This window comes from Phocoena sinus, chromosome 2 (assembly GCF_008692025.1).
Source record: "Phocoena sinus isolate mPhoSin1 chromosome 2, mPhoSin1.pri, whole genome shotgun sequence".
NCBI lineage: Eukaryota > Metazoa > Chordata > Mammalia > Artiodactyla > Phocoenidae > Phocoena > Phocoena sinus.
In genome coordinates, this window is record NC_045764.1 from 173,047,090 (window position 1) to 173,061,981 (window position 14,892).

The 14,892-nt window shown below is 57.7% G+C and overlaps 1 protein-coding gene across 2 annotated transcripts in view; it reads left to right on the forward strand.

Annotated features, from left to right (window-relative positions):
• The first annotated feature begins 6,080 nt into the window (after positions 1-6,080).
• Positions 6,081-14,892, forward strand: part of HHIPL1 (HHIP like 1) — a 28,891-nt gene continuing 20,079 nt past the window's right edge. For both annotated transcript variants that reach the window (XR_004348699.1, XM_032624571.1), the window contains exons 1-2: positions 6,081-6,362; positions 12,898-13,544. Coding sequence is in view for 1 of the 2 variants with exons in the window: in XM_032624571.1 (XP_032480462.1) it covers positions 6,081-6,362; positions 12,898-13,544 (929 nt within the window). In the remaining variant the exon portion in view is untranslated. The remainder of the gene's footprint in view (positions 6,363-12,897; positions 13,545-14,892) is intronic.

Consider the following 14,892-nt stretch of genomic DNA (forward strand, 5'->3'; position numbering starts at 1 on the left):
AGCCCGCTATCCAAGGGCTGAGCCCAATCCTGTCGGCACGGCCACCCTCTCCACACTCCCTTTCTGGCACCGGCTCCTGGGGCCATCGGGGCTCCGAGTTCAGCCTGGAGTTAATATCCCGCCCCAGCCGCCGGCCTCTCTGCACCCAGGCCACAGGCTGGAGGTGCTGCCCAACAGGGCCAGGGCCCTGAGAATCAGCCTAGAGCACCCTTTCCTAGGAGAGGGCTGGAGTGTGGCTGGGGCTAGTTCATTAAACTGGAGGCTTCACCAAAGCCACGGGGTGCTAAGCAAGCGGCCTCTCCGCCTGATTTATCAGCAGGATAACGAGACGGGGCTGAGCGATGAGGCCACATAGCTGGCAGCCAGTCAGCGGGAGGAAACAGGCTGAGGTGACAGTCTGCTGCCTTCACCCTCAGGGCCTCCGGGAAGCATCCTGACACTGAACCCTGGGTCCAGATCCCGGCCCCGTCATTTCTTGACTCCATCGTGATTCCTTGTCATCAGCACCCCGTGCCTCAGTGTCTCCAACTGCACGTGACAGGGACCTCAGTGGCAACATGGGCTGGTGCAGGCAAGAGGGGAGGGAGGCCTTCGAGGGCTGCGAGACATCAACAAGCTGGCCCCTGAGTTCATGCTGCGCCCCCAGAGACTCGGAGCATCTGGGGAGACCCGGGGATCCTGCAGGCACAGGGGTGGGGTGGAGGCGGCATGTGGGTCCGTGCGGCCCCCGCTGGCACCTGAGACCTGGCGGCACGCAGCTCACGTGTGCAGCCGTGCTGTGTGAGGCCTGCACGAGGTGGCACGGACAAAGCCCCAGCACCCACCCCTGCAGGTCTTCAATAAACGCTATTTCTGTCTTCTGGTTTTTTCTTCTTCTTCCAAGTTTAAAATTAAAAATAGATGTTTTGAAAAGAGACCAGCAGACTGGCAGGTGAGCAGGTCTTCGGGCACGGCCTGAGCTGCCTTTTGGTGACTAGCGACATAGGCAGAAGGGAGCCCTGACGGTCCGATGTGGTCCTAGCTGGCAGCTCGATGAGCGAGCACCCTGATCGTTGCGGGCGTATCACCAACACCGGGTGAGGGGAAAGACGCAAGTCACAGGAGGAAAAGTACGCAGCACGAGCTCAGTTGTGGCAAGTTTAAGAAGATGTTAGATGATGTTCTATATTCTCTGTGGTGCCTGTACGTACCCAGCTTCAGGAGAACCCTCCCTCAGGAGCAGAGGAAAAGGCCATGAGGCTGATGTGAGGCACAGGGGGCGAGAGCCGACTAGGTCTGTATTGAGTACATACTACGTGCCAGGTACTCTTGTAACAGGCTCACCTACCGGCCCATTTAACAGATGAGTAGACTGAGACACAGAGCGGTCAAGCGGCCTGTCCACAGTCACACAGTTAGTAAGTGGCAGAGGCCTCGCTCTGGATTACTAACCCACGTCGCCTCTCACACTGTGGCTCAGTGTTCCTCGTGTTTTGAGAAAAGACTTAAGATGTCTACAGCAGTTGTGGTAAAATATTAACATGGGTAAAGTCTGGTGGTGTGTCCTTGGGTGTTCTTTCTTCTGTGCTGTATAATTTCCTGTAGGTGTGAAATGTTTACAAAGCCTCTTCTGGCCCTAGGCCCTTCGCCCGGCTGTGATCCACATCACACAGGTAGTCCAGCTTCCCCGGGTGGCTGAGCAATGAACAGCTCACCTCTCCTTCCCCCCACAGTGCTCATGAGATGACGCCTAGCATATTCTCCTGCTGCGGCTGGGTGGCCTGGGCCCTGGGGAGAAAGGATTAGCCAATACCTGGGCTGCCCCATCGAGACAGGGAGGGCAAGTGGCCCCGCTGGGCAGACAGGTTGGCCCATGGCCTTTCCCATCACTCTGGGGAAGGAACTGATGGCTACGTAATTAGCGGGCGTCTGGTCGGCAGGAGCTGATGCATGGCTGGCTGCCCACACTGACCCAGTCTGGCCAGCATAGGCTTTCGGTGTTCCTCTGGCCTGTGTGTCCTGGTTCTGGCATCTGGCAGTGCCCTCTGGGCTCCCGGAAATGTGGGCAATGCGCCTGGACCCTCAGGCAATCCTCAGGACCAATAGGCTGGGACCCAGAGTGGCCAGCAGTGGCCTGGTCTCACCTCCACCCTACCCCCACTCAAGAGGTAGGGAAATTGGGGCTGAGTTTGAGGCAGGGTCCTACCTAGGGTCACAAGGGGAGTCGACAGCAGGATTGGGTGTCCTCTTGTGCCAGGAGGGGCCTGGCTGGGCAAGAAGGCAGCCTTTGGGCCCTGAAGCATCTGCTGACAGCACACACGAAGCCAGTGTTTGGGGAAGAAAATCCGGAGGCTTCCTTAGCCGCAGGCCTGGCTTCCGCCACTGTTTCCATCACATGGGGCTTGAGGGCACATCGGCTCAAAGAAGCAGCTTTGTTCCTGCTGCTTAGGTAGTGTCCCCCTCCCCCCGACAAATGTCCCTGGCTCCAGATGGCATTTGGTGAAATCGTCCGGGCCATCTAGTCCATGGCCCCCCGCTCTGGCAGGAGCCCAGGCCTCAGGGGCTATGACATTCACTGGTGCTTCTTAGCTTGTGCCCCGCTTAGGTAAGAAGGCAGGTTAGACGGGGCTGGAGTTGGGGGACTGCCTTGGTGGGGTGGCGGACAGCCTCTGAGAAAGCCTTTAATCCTGGAGAGTAGGCCTTTGTTATGGAGACCACTGTGGGAGTATTTCACTGAGGGCCACTTTCCCCTCCCCCTGCAAGAGCTGTGAGGGGCGCTTGAGGGCTTCCTAGAGGTAAAATCCCCAAACCATGGCCCCTCCTTTAGACTGTGAAATCCCACCCCCACCCCGGGAGTTCCTCAGCCTCACGTTCTTCTGCACTGAGCGCCCAGCAATTCGTCAACATGACCTTTGAAGCCTGCCGACAGGCTCTGGTTCCAGAAACTTCTGCTCCAGGTGACCAGATCACCGCTGGGACTCTGGACTTATTTGTCTCTCCAGATTTGGGGGTGGCGGTTGACCCTCGGACCTCAGCTCTCGAATGGGTCTGGGAAAAGTCACCAGTTTTCAGTTTGTTCAGCCTCTTTCTTAGTGGCAAGACAGGAGTAACAGCTTCCAAGCTCCTACACGCCAGAGAGGAAACAGAGACTCTCAGGCACCAGCTTGCTGTGTGACGCAGCCTGTGTTTCCTCGTCTGTCTAGTGGGTCTCAACACAAAGACTCTGTGCCCACATGCTGCCAAGACCTGTCACAACAGGCATGTTGGGGACCCTGGCAAATGTGAGTCCGTGGTGGAGTCACCAGTCAGAGTCCGGGCCCTCCAGCTTCCCTCCCCGTGACCTCAGGCAGCAGGCCTTCTCTGAGGTCAGACAGCCCAGCACACCAGAAAACAGCCAGGTAGGCACAGGGGCCTCGAGCCTAGTGCCCCATAGCTGCTTAATTATTAAATGAACTAATGAACAAATCTCTAGGTTTTCCACCCGGATGGGGATGGGGGCTCATCATGACACCATGCTCTGGTCTCAGACTGTGCCTCGGTAACTGGCCGTGTCAGGTGTGTAGGTTGGTGGGGAGGGTGTCTGCCTGGCCATCTCCTGTGGGAATGACATTGGGCATTGATGAGGCTGTCCCCAAAGTTCATGGCTATAGCCCAGGCTCCGTGTCCCCCCCTTCTCTCCCATCCCCATACACCCTTTCCAGGACCCTGTGTTGATGTTATTACTATGGTCTGAATGTTTGTGTCCCTCCAAAATTCATATGTTGAAATTCTAACCCCCAAGACAATGGTATTAGGAAGTGGGGCCTTTGGGAGGTGATTAGGTCACAAGGGTGGAGCCCCCATGAGTGGGATTAGTGCCCTTGTAAAAAGACACGAGCTTGCTTCCTATCACTCTTTCTGCCATATGAGGATACGATAAGAAAGCCATCTGCAGTGCAGAAGGGAACCATCACCAGAACCCAACTGTGCTGGCACCCTGATCTTAAACTTCCAGCCTCTAGAACTGTGAGAAATAAATTTCTGTTGCTTGCAAGCCACCCAGTCTGTGGTATTTTGTTGTAGCAGACTGAGACAGGTATCATCACCCTGTCTGACTCCAGGCTGGGAGGAAGGGGTCATTGCAGAAGCCCTTTTCAGCTCCTGTCTTGGCTCTGCCCTTGCCCAGATCGTGTGCAGGAGGGCCCCTGAGGGCTGCATTTCCCAGGCTTCAGCTCCAGCCTCCACCTGCTAGGTTGGCCAGTGAAAGGAGCTGGAAGGCCAGAGGAAGGGAGAAGCCAGGGAATTTCTCTCCCTCTGTCTCAGGCAGAATCTCTGAAGGGCTTGCCTCCTCTGGTTCCACCAGACAGACCCACTGGGTGTCTGGCTTTGACCAGGTGACTCTCGCCCCTTGGCTTTAGTAACATTTCCTGCTGTTCCGTCAGTCAGGGACTTGTGGAATCTTCCTGCTGTTGCTAGTCTCAAGGTTGCCTCACTGTCCCCTGTATGGCTTCTTGGTCATCAATTCTCTGCATTAAATTCCCCTTGTTTTAAATACTTAGAGATGTTTGATCTTCTGTGTACTCTCTGGCTCATACACGGCACCTGTTTGGGCCTAAGCCACAGACCTCAGGGAGCTCACAGTCCTGCAGAATCGAATCCACCCCCAGTCCTGCCATGAGGGGTGGCACAAAGACACAGATCCCCTTCCCCAGGGCAGCCCAAAGAGACCTGCCCAGGCTGGGTTTGTGAGTTGGAGCCATGAAGGCTAAGTAGGAGTTTGCCAGACAGAGAAGATAGAGAAAGGCATTCCTGGGAGGAGCAAGTGCTGCGGTCCACTTGGGAAAGTGCCCAGGGGTGGGGGGCGGTTTGGTGCCATGAGATTCGGGCGGGGGGGGGGGGGCGTGTGTGTGTGTGCACGCACGTGCGCGTGCATATAGGGGGTCCTGTCTGAGCAGCAGGAGCTGAGGCTGAGTCCCGGCCGGCTCTGTGTGTTGTACACCAGGGTGGCTCAAAGAGTGATCCCAGAATTTCTTGAGTTCGAGATTTGTAGGGGCCGTAACAATCTCTGGGCCTCAGAGGTCCATTTTTCGGGGGCTGGCTTGCTCCCAAGAGTGTGCAAACCACTGCCCTGGGCTCCGAGAGGCCTCAGACCTGGTTCAGCAGGGGAAGGACCCCATGGTATTTGCTTTTCAGAAAAACCTCTCTGGTTCTGTGGAGTGGTGGTGATGGGGAGGGAGGAGAGGCCTGGGGCTGCTGGGGAAGCTGGTTCCATAACCCAGGTGCGTGATACAGGGCAGAAGCTGGGGCAGGAGCTGGAGGATGGACTGGATGCCCACCCAGCAGGTATACAGGAGGGGGCGGGGGTGGGGTGGGGGGGTGGGGAGGGGCCGGCCTGCAGTCCCAGGCTGTCAGGGAATCTGCTGACCCAGGAGGGCAGAAAGGGAAGAAGCCTGGGGTGGGGGCCAAGGTTGGATTCTAGAGTCTGCCCCATCCTCCCTCCCCACCCTGGGCCTAGGTTTCACTTCTTGTGAGTGTCAGGGCAACACCACCGGCCCTTTACACGGCTGCAGTCCCATTTTTAAGTGATTCTGTGAGCACTCCCAACCACTGGCTCCATCGTGTTCCTCCCCTGGCCCAGTCAGAGGTAGGACCGGGAATCCAGGGGTCCAAACCTCTGGCTGGGGGCTCCTGCACGTCCTGCGCTAAAAAGCGCCGGGGGTGGGGGCCAGCTGCGTCCCAGACGGCAACGGGGAACACAGTCCACACCCAGGCCCCAGGAGGCCGAGTCACTGCCATTGTAACTGGAAAGACTCCAGGTCCAGGAGGAAGGGGCTGCCCCAAAGGAGGGAACAGAGGTTGCGCCGAGTTCCGAGTTTTGCACCGCGCCCCTCTTCCTTCAGTCCCGCCGGGAAGTCCCCGACCAGAGGTGATCTCCTAGCAGGGGAGGTCTCCAAACCCCAGGCCCCGCGGGGCGGGCACCCCAGGAGGGTGCTGGCGGGGCGAGGGGCGGGCGCTCAGGGCGCGGCCGGCGGCTACTCGTGGGCCGCACTGGGCCGGGGGTGCCCTCCCTCCGCCTCTTCCTCCGCGGGCCGGGCCGGGCCGGGGCGGAGCGGGGCGGCGGCATGGCGGGCCGGCGGGCCGGGGCCGGGACCGGGGTCTGGACGCTGCTTGCGCTGCTGGCGCTGCGGGCGCTCGGCGCCGCGGCGCACCCGCAGTGCCTGGACTTCAGGCCGCCCTTCCGGCCCCCGCAGCCACTGCGCTTCTGCGCGCAGTACTCGGCCTTCGGCTGCTGCGCTCCGGAGCACGACGCGGCGCTGGCCCGGCGCTTCGGGGCCCTGGCGGCGCGCGTGGACGCCGCGATTTGGGCCGAGTGCGCCGGCTACGCGCTTGACCTGCTGTGCCAGGTGAGCGGGCGCGCGGGGCGCGCGCCAGGGGCCTAGTTCCTAGATGGGAGGTCGGCTCTGGCAACCCCACCTGGGCAAGATCAAGGGTGGGCGGCAGGCTTTGTAACCCGAGCACACACACACACACACACACACACACACACACCCCACCCCGGCAGGAGTAACTGGGCAAGGGGCAGAGATTCGGGCATCCTGGGATGGCTCTGGGCTTTGCCATCATTAGCTTTGTGACTTGGGCTTTATCTGGGCCTCGGTTTCCCCTCCTGATGAGGTCATCACTCCCTCAGAGTTTGGGGGGGCTCTTCTGCCCTGGCACCGCCTAAAGACCCCCAGTGCCGCGGCCCTGGAGAGCCCTGCCCTTGTCGGAGTACCAGGGTGGGAAGCCTTTGTCCCGCTTGGGGCTCCCCTGCGCTTCCCCCCGGGAAGATGGGAACCGCAGACCCCTGCAGAGGGCATGGTCAAAGCGCTGGACTTGGGTTTGTCGACGGGTTTGGGGGCACACTGCTCCCAGTGAGGGCCCTTCCCCCAGCCTGGAGGAGCTGTCTGACAGCCCCTCAGTACTCCGGGGTCCCGACGTGCACTGTGCTCGCTCGATCCTGGGTGACCCCCGGTGCTGAGATGTCCCAGGTGATTCCAGACCATACCCTGGTTTGTGCTGTGCCCTTTTCCTGGGATGGCACTCCCACCCGACGTAGGCATGGGCACGCCTACCCCAGTGAGATCCCTTTGGTGAAACCCCTCTGCCCCTGTGGGGCTGAGTTCCCGCTTCTGCTCACACCAGACTGTGCCTCAGCTGTTCGTTTTCCTGACTCCGGAGCGCCTGAGCAGAAGCCCTGGCCGGCAATGGGTGGAGGCTGAGAAGTCCTAAGGCTGGCCCTGGCCCCGCAGCTGGACAGTGGGAGGACCCACGGGCGGAGGGGTCCTGCCCACACAGCACAGAGTCGTGGCCTTCAGCTGGCAGGGGCAGGCGCTGATGGGAGGAGCAAGAGGGCTGGCTTAGATCCAGACATACTAGGGTTCGATCCTGGCTCTGCCACTTCCTGGCTTTGCGACCCTGGGCAGGTCATCACTGCACTTCAGTTGCATCGTGTTTACAACAGGGGCGACCCTAGCTTCCCCGCCAGGGTCGCCATGAAGACTAAGTGACACATACTCAGGGCTCAGTGGATGATTCTGCCTGGGTTTCTCTAGTGCTTCCTTGGTCCCCACTGGTTGCCCTGCCCTGAGCAGGGACTGAGTGGGGCCTACAGGCTGATTCAGGGAACGCCCAGAGTGGCAGCGACTTGCTTGGTGGTCACACAACTCAGTGGTGGCCATGGTGGCACTTGGACCACAATCGTTGCCATGTGAATGAGCCATCTGGGTAAGAAATAAGGGGCGGCTGGGAGCAGACAAGGAGACAGACCCTGGGGAGCTCCAGAATGCAAGGGGGTGGGCAGCTGTCCTTTGGCAGAGTCTGCTGAGCACCCACACTGTGCGTCTCAGGGGAGCCAGAATGGTTTGGTCAAGTGTCCACCTAGCTCACCTGCCCGGGGACTCCTGGGGCAGATCTTCTGGTCTTCCCACCCTGGTCACATAGCAGAGTACGTGCATCCACCCCACTTTTTTTTAATTGAGCATTTACTATGTGCCAGGCTCAGCAGGACCCGAAGGTGTGCAGGTCTAAGGAGGGAGAAGGGAAGGGTCAGGCCTGCTACCCCTCCCCTGGCAGGAGGCTCCCTCTCTCCTTGGGAACCTTCCCAGTACGGCCTGGCCTTGAGCAAGCAGCGGTAGAAGGGCCACTAGCATCTCACCCCAGGCATCTCTGGGAGTGACCTCATGTCTGGAGCAAGCTTGGAGAGTACACCCGAGGCTGGATCACAGTTTCCCTGCCAGGGCCTTGTGGGAGGGAGGGAAGGAGAATGCTAGATGGGGGATGGTATTCTCTGCAAGCCAAGGCTGCGTCTGGATTCAGCACCTCCAGATTTCCACGAGGGGAGGTGGCCAAAGTACTTTATTTACAAGCTTCAGTCAATGACGGCATTCAGGGATCCACATCTGCTTGGACTCCAGATGGGGAGAGAGACCATGAAACCATGCCTACGCCCAAGTCCCCCCCTGAACCTGCCCCTATCTGGCACCCACAACTCCTCTAGATGCCCAGGATGGCTCCTTAGCCAGAGGCCAGTAGTCCTTCCTGGCCCCTTCAGACCCTTTCTTGGGGCTTTGTCCTCGTCCATCTGATGCCTATGTCATCAGGAGAAGAAGAGACGACTTGTGACACATGGCAGCTCAGGTCCCAGATTGATGGGAGCCAGTCCACATAACGAACTTCCCATGTAACTGAGATGGCCTCTTTAAGTACCTAAAATCATCAAAGCGTGGTTTCTGATAGAAGTCTGTGCAAAATATGCTCTGCAGGCTCAGGTACTGGGCAGACATTTCCTCAGACACACAGACACTTACCAGAATGGCCAAAAGGCTTCCCAAGGGTGACTGTGGAGCCATAGTGAGAAAGGCCACACTTACCCTGAAAAAGTCAGGGAAGCCTTCCTGGAGGAGGGGACACTGAGTTGCCTCTTGATAGTCCGTATTGTCTGAGCATTATTTCAACAAACACATGCATCATTTCAGTTTATTCCTCCCAATGATTCTATGAGGTTGGAATTTTTTCCCCTTTTATAGATGAAGACATAGGCACAGAGAGGTTAAGGAAATTGCCCAAGGTCACTCAGGGAATGGTAGACTCAGTCTCCAGTGTGCTCTGACTCCAAAACCCCTCTCTTAATCACTTTGCCTGCCTTCTTGAAGCCCCACCATGTGCTGGGCCCTGGGGTCCCTGCCCTGGATGGTCTCACAGCCTATGGGGTGGACACACAAAGAGGTAATTAAGTCCTAGTCAAGCAGACCAGCTGAGCAGTGGGGAGGTGACAGCAGAAGTGGAGAGCTCACACTGCAAGCTACAGAATTACAGTCTGGTGAATGTTGTGTCTGAGATACGGACAGAGAGCTGTGGGAGCATCCACAAGGGCTGGGGCATCAGGCCCTGAGAGAACAGAGGTGTGAGGGAAGACTGCTGAGTTGCGCTTTGAGTCACGCACAGGAGTTTGCCAGATGCAGAAGTGGGCGAGGAGGGAACGTCCTATAAGAGAATATTGTGTACAAAGACTCAGTCTTCCTGGGGAATTCCCTGGCCGTCCAGTGATAGGACTCGGCATTTTCACTGCTGAGGGCCCGGGTTCAATCCCTGGTCGGGGAACTCAGATCCCGCAAGCTGCATGGCGCAGCCAAAAAAAATAGACTTGGTCCACCTCAAGAGTAGACGGTGGACATAAGAAGCCTTCGGGACTCAGGACCACGGGTCGTGAGTGTCAGTGATGGCACCTTGGCAACCTCGGGGCAATAATGTGGGCAGGCTGTTTGCCCCTGTGCTGAAAGGCCCAGACAGCTAAGCAATGTGGTACTGGGTTGGTTTTCCATGGGTTTTCTGCTGCCTCCCCCTCACTGACCACCGTGAGGCTAGTTGCCGACTGAACTCCGTGCGAGCAGCGACCGCTGCACCCTCTCGTCACTTCCTGCTCTGGACTACTCAGGCCTGGGCACCAGGTTTGTATTGTGTGTAAGTAAGAGTGCATGGGTCATGAGTAAGGGTTGGCCGGACCCAGTGGGTTTGACGCATGGATGCTGAAATTCCAGCCTGGCTCCCTGGAGGCCCTCCCTGCTCCATCTCTAGTTCTGGGTGGGGTTTTGATGAGTGGAGGCTTTCAGAAGTCTGTTTTGCTCCCCACTGTGTCTCTGGAGTTCCTGGCACAGAATCGGCACCCAGTAAACACTTGTTGAATGAAACTCTGCTGAGTAATCTGAGAAAAGCCCTGGTCTGGGCATTGTGAGGCCTGGGTCTGAGCCTTGGCTTGGCCACTTTTTGGCACCTGGCCTTCTTTAAGCCTCAGGTTCTCATCTATACAGTAGAAATCACAATGACCCTACCTCGCAATGACTAAATGAGGCGTGTGTGCACACAGACCCTCCCTGGTCCACCCATGGCTGCTGGCTGGACTCACAAGAGGCTCCAGGGGAACCGTGGGAGAGGTGGCACTGCACAGAGGCCAGGGCCTGGCCGTCCGGAACATGTGGAAACGCTTTCCCTGTCTGGGCCTGGGCAGTACTGACCAGAAACACAGCACGTCACCAAGTGGCCCTCAGCCCCACAGTAGCAGTAGTTGGGCCAGGAGGACAGGCCGTGGTGTGACTAAAAGCCACGGTCGTGTAAAGGGAGGGTACGGCCCCTGGCCAGGAGCCTGAGAACACAGTCAGGAGGGCAGCCTGCCACCCTCTGCCCCTGAGGGCCTCCCGTTGGAATCCAGCCTGGCCCTGCCTGTGAGGGCGGAGCGTGTGCCTGTCTGCGCCTCCCCTGCTGTGGGAAGAGCATCCCCTGATGCCTCGGGGGCCCAGGCTTGAGTCAGACCGGGCCTTGGCCTGGTGAGCTCACGCAGGGGGTGGGCGGGGGGTACCAGACTCATAACAGTTACATATGCTCAGGTCAGAGGCTCTAGCCGAGGGAGTCCCTTAGAGAGCCTGGGGTGCTGAGGCCTCTGCTCTGGGGGGCTCTCAGCTCTCAGGTCTCAGGTGGTGGGCACTGGAGCCTGAAGCTGGGAGAAGCCTGGTCACATTTGTTGCCACTGCCTGGGTTCCCAGAAAGCAGAACCTGGGGCAAAGCTCATGGCTCTTTCCCTTATTATGGTGAGAGGACGCTGTAAGCAGACGTGGCAAGGGGCAGAGGGAGAGCCCGGTCAAGGATGCAGTTGCGAGTCGGCTGCTGCCAAACGTGACTGATGCTTGAATTGGCAAAGCCTGTGGCTCCAAGAAACACACAAACTGTGAATCAGGACCGTCCTGGGGCGGGGGGCGGGGGGAGGAAGGCGGAGCAGGTTATCTGTCAGCTCCCTTCTCCCAGGGGTCAAATCACATCAGGCATTAACTCCCCCACATTCCGGATGGGGCCCACGTGGGAGACGAGTGGGCTCCCAAGCGTCTCATCAGTGGGGATGCCCTCGGTGGGAGGTGAGGGGTGAGCCACGGCTGTTGGGTTTTGCCCTGTGACGTTAGACCCCAGGACCAGTGAGGTCAAGAAGGTCTGAAGAGGTGCCCGGGGGTGGGGGGGTTCCTGATTCATTTGTGTCACAGAACAACAGCTCTGGTAGCAGAGGACAGCCCCAGGGCCCTGCCTGGGAGGGGCTGAGCCCAAGGTGACTAAGGGATGGAGGAAGGGGGTCCCGGTGGTCAGGGGGACATGTGGGCACTCACACGTGTACATGCACCAGCCTCCCCGGTGCTGGGAGGATGCGGTTGGCCTGAGACCAAACCCAGATCCTCCATGCGGACCGATGGCGCTGGGTGACACTGGAGGACCCACACCTGGGTCTCCCCATCTGTAGCACTCTCACTCTCATGGGCTCTTTTTTTTTTTTAAATTAATTAATTAATTATTTTTGGCTGCACTGGGTCTTTGTTGCTGCGCGTGGCTTTCTCTAGTTATGCCAAGCGGGGGCTACTCTTCGTTGCAGCGCGTGGGCTTCTCATTGCAGTGGCTTCTCTTGTTGCAGAGCTCAGGCTCTAGGCACGCGGACCTCAGTAGTTGTGGCTCGCAGGCTCTAGAGCGCAGGCTCAGTAGTTGTGGCGCACGGGCTTTGTTGCTCCGCGGCATGTGGGATCTTCCCGGACCAGGGCTCGAACCCATGTGTCCTGCATTGGCAGGAGGATTCTTAACCACTGCGCCACCAAGGAATGTGCTAGACATGGTCTCAGGCTCTGGGATACGGCAGTGCCCAAGACAGGCAAAATTCCTGCCCTCGTGGAATTTAGGTTCTGAGGAAGACAGACAATAAACATGTAAACACACTGATTTTATAATAATATCAGGGAATGTTAAGATTTTGTTTTTTAAGCCGAGTCAGAGGCCAGGAGGGAATGGGGGTGATGGCTGGGTGGTCAGGGAAGACTTCCTGGAGGTGCCCCTTGAGTAGGGATCTAAAAAAAGTGAAGTGAGGGAATTCCCTGGTGGTCCAGTGGTTAAGAATCCATGCTTCCAATGCAAGAGATGCAGGTTCGATCCCTGGTCGGGGAACTAACGTCCTGCGTGCCATATGGTGTGGCCAAAAAAGTTAATTAATTTTAAAAATTTAAAAAGTGGAGTGAATCATGGAGGTATAGGGCAGAGGCAGCATATTGAAAGAGAAAGTGTATAAAAATGCCTCGGATCCTTTCTGGCACACAGTAGGTGCTTAAGATTAGCTCCTGGTGCTAATGTTAGTAGGAGTAGTAATAGTGTGGTTATTCTAACAGAAGCATCAAGGTGAGAGAGAAGGAATGAAGGCGGGGAGATACAGGCCCTGTGTGCTGCTGCTGTAGTTGAGACAGTTGGTGGTAATGGACAGATGGCGTCCTCCCATTTTACAGATCAGCAGACTGAGGTTCTAGGAGATGGGATGACCTGCCCGAGGTCACACAGCTGGTAAGACCACCCCGGAGCATCCCTGAGCCGTCCCTGTCTGTGCAGGAATGCTCGCCGTATGCGGCCCACCTCTACGACGCAGAGGACCCATCCACGCCCCTGAGGACTGTGCCCGGGCTCTGCGAGGACTACTGCCTGGACCTGTGGCAGTCGTGCCGGGGCCTCTTCCGCCACCTGTCGCCCGACCGCGAGCTCTGGACGCTGGAGGGCAACCGCGCCAAATTCTGCCGCTACCTGTCCCTGGACGACACGGACTACTGCTTCCCGCACCTGCTGGTCAATGAGAACCTCAACTCCAACCTGGGCCGTGTGGTGGCTGATGCCATGGGCTGCCTGCAGCTATGTCTGGAGGAGGTGGCCAATGGGCTGCGCAACCCCGTGGCCATGGTCCACGCCCAGGACGGCTCCCACCGCTTCTTCGTGGCCGAGCAGCTGGGGCTGGTGTGGGTCTACCTGCCTGATCGCTCGCGGCTGGAGAAGCCCTTCCTGAACATCAGCCGGGCCGTGCTCACCTCGCCCTGGGAGGGTGACGAGCGGGGCTTCCTGGGCCTCGCCTTCCACCCCAGCTTCCGGCACAATGGCAAGCTCTACGTCTACTACTCAGTGGGTGTGGGCTTCCACGAGTGGATACGCATCAGCGAGTTCAGGGTCTCAGAGGATGACATGAACGCTGTGGACCACGACTCGGAGAGGTGGTTCCCTGGGAGCCCAGGCGGGAGGGGCGGGGCTGTGAGCATGGATGAGCCCTGGTGTGACCACACGTGGCCAACTGGAGTTGTGCCCCTCAGGAGCTGTGAAATATTTTGAATGTCACGCTTGGTGAGGGGGCCAAACCCCCTGTTCTGGGGTCAGGGGAGGGGTAGTTGCCAAACAGACATCACCGGGTCATGTCCAACTCCTGGATCAGGTACTTTAGATGGTGCCTTTCATTTGGTTCTCATACAGCCCCATTTTACAGATGAAGAAGTGGAGGCTCAGAGAGGTAACGGGACTGTTAGGTCACACAGCTAGGAAGTGTCAGAGCTGGAACCCTGGTCTATCTTCCTCCCTCCCAGGCCCAACCCACTGCTCCTACCAGGGCACTATGGCCCCAAGGCCCCAGTCTCACCTGGCCCCACCTCCTATTTCTCACCTGGCCCCACCTCCTATTTCTCACCTGGACCTTCTGCCCCCCAGGCAGATTGCTCTCCTCCCCACCCTCCCCCAACAGCTTTATCCGTTCCTTGCCTCCAGGCCTCTGCTCCTCTCAACACCCAGCCTGCTCTCTGGGTATTAGTTATGCCCCAACTGTTTTCAAAACAGGTTTGACCTAGCCTGGCAAGAAGGGCATACATAATCTGTCTCCAATGGGAAAATAAATCCTGTACCAGGTAACTCAAATAGGCAGAATTTGATACTGGGAATTAGTTCCTCGGGTGTTGGAAATGATGAAAGAGCAACCTGGAGAAGAAGGGAGGCAACTCTAGGTTTAACAACTGGAGGGAGCCGCCTCCGTCTCTTGGCCTGTGATCAGTGGGGTTACTGGAGCCCCTGAGCTGGGGCCACTTGGTGGAAGCTAGAACCATGGTGGACCTGGGTCGGGGGAGCTGGAGCCAGCTGGAGCCAGGGACTGCCAAGACACTGCCTGAAACAGACAGAGAGAGAGAGGGAGAAATACCGCTGCCTCTCCACCTGCTACTCCCCACTCCCCGCCCTCCAGTCTCTGGCCAATGCCTTCCACTGGCTGAACCTAGCTGGAGGCCACGTAGCGGAGGAGCATGGGAAATGTAGTTTTCAGGAGCTGGCCCCCTGAAGTAGAGGAGCATGTAAGGGGAGGACCAGGACTGATCTGAGGGCAAATAGACAAATAATAGCACATGATGCATTCAATAAAATTGTAAACTCTTGACATTGAACTTATAAAAAGAAGGAGTTAAATATGCTGGCTAATGTGAGGTCTAATGTAGATTTTGCCTGTGAGCTTCCCGGCAGCCAGGGCAAAAGGAGAAAACGTAATTCTCATTACCTTATATGAGGCTGCACAACCAGTTCTCCAAGAGA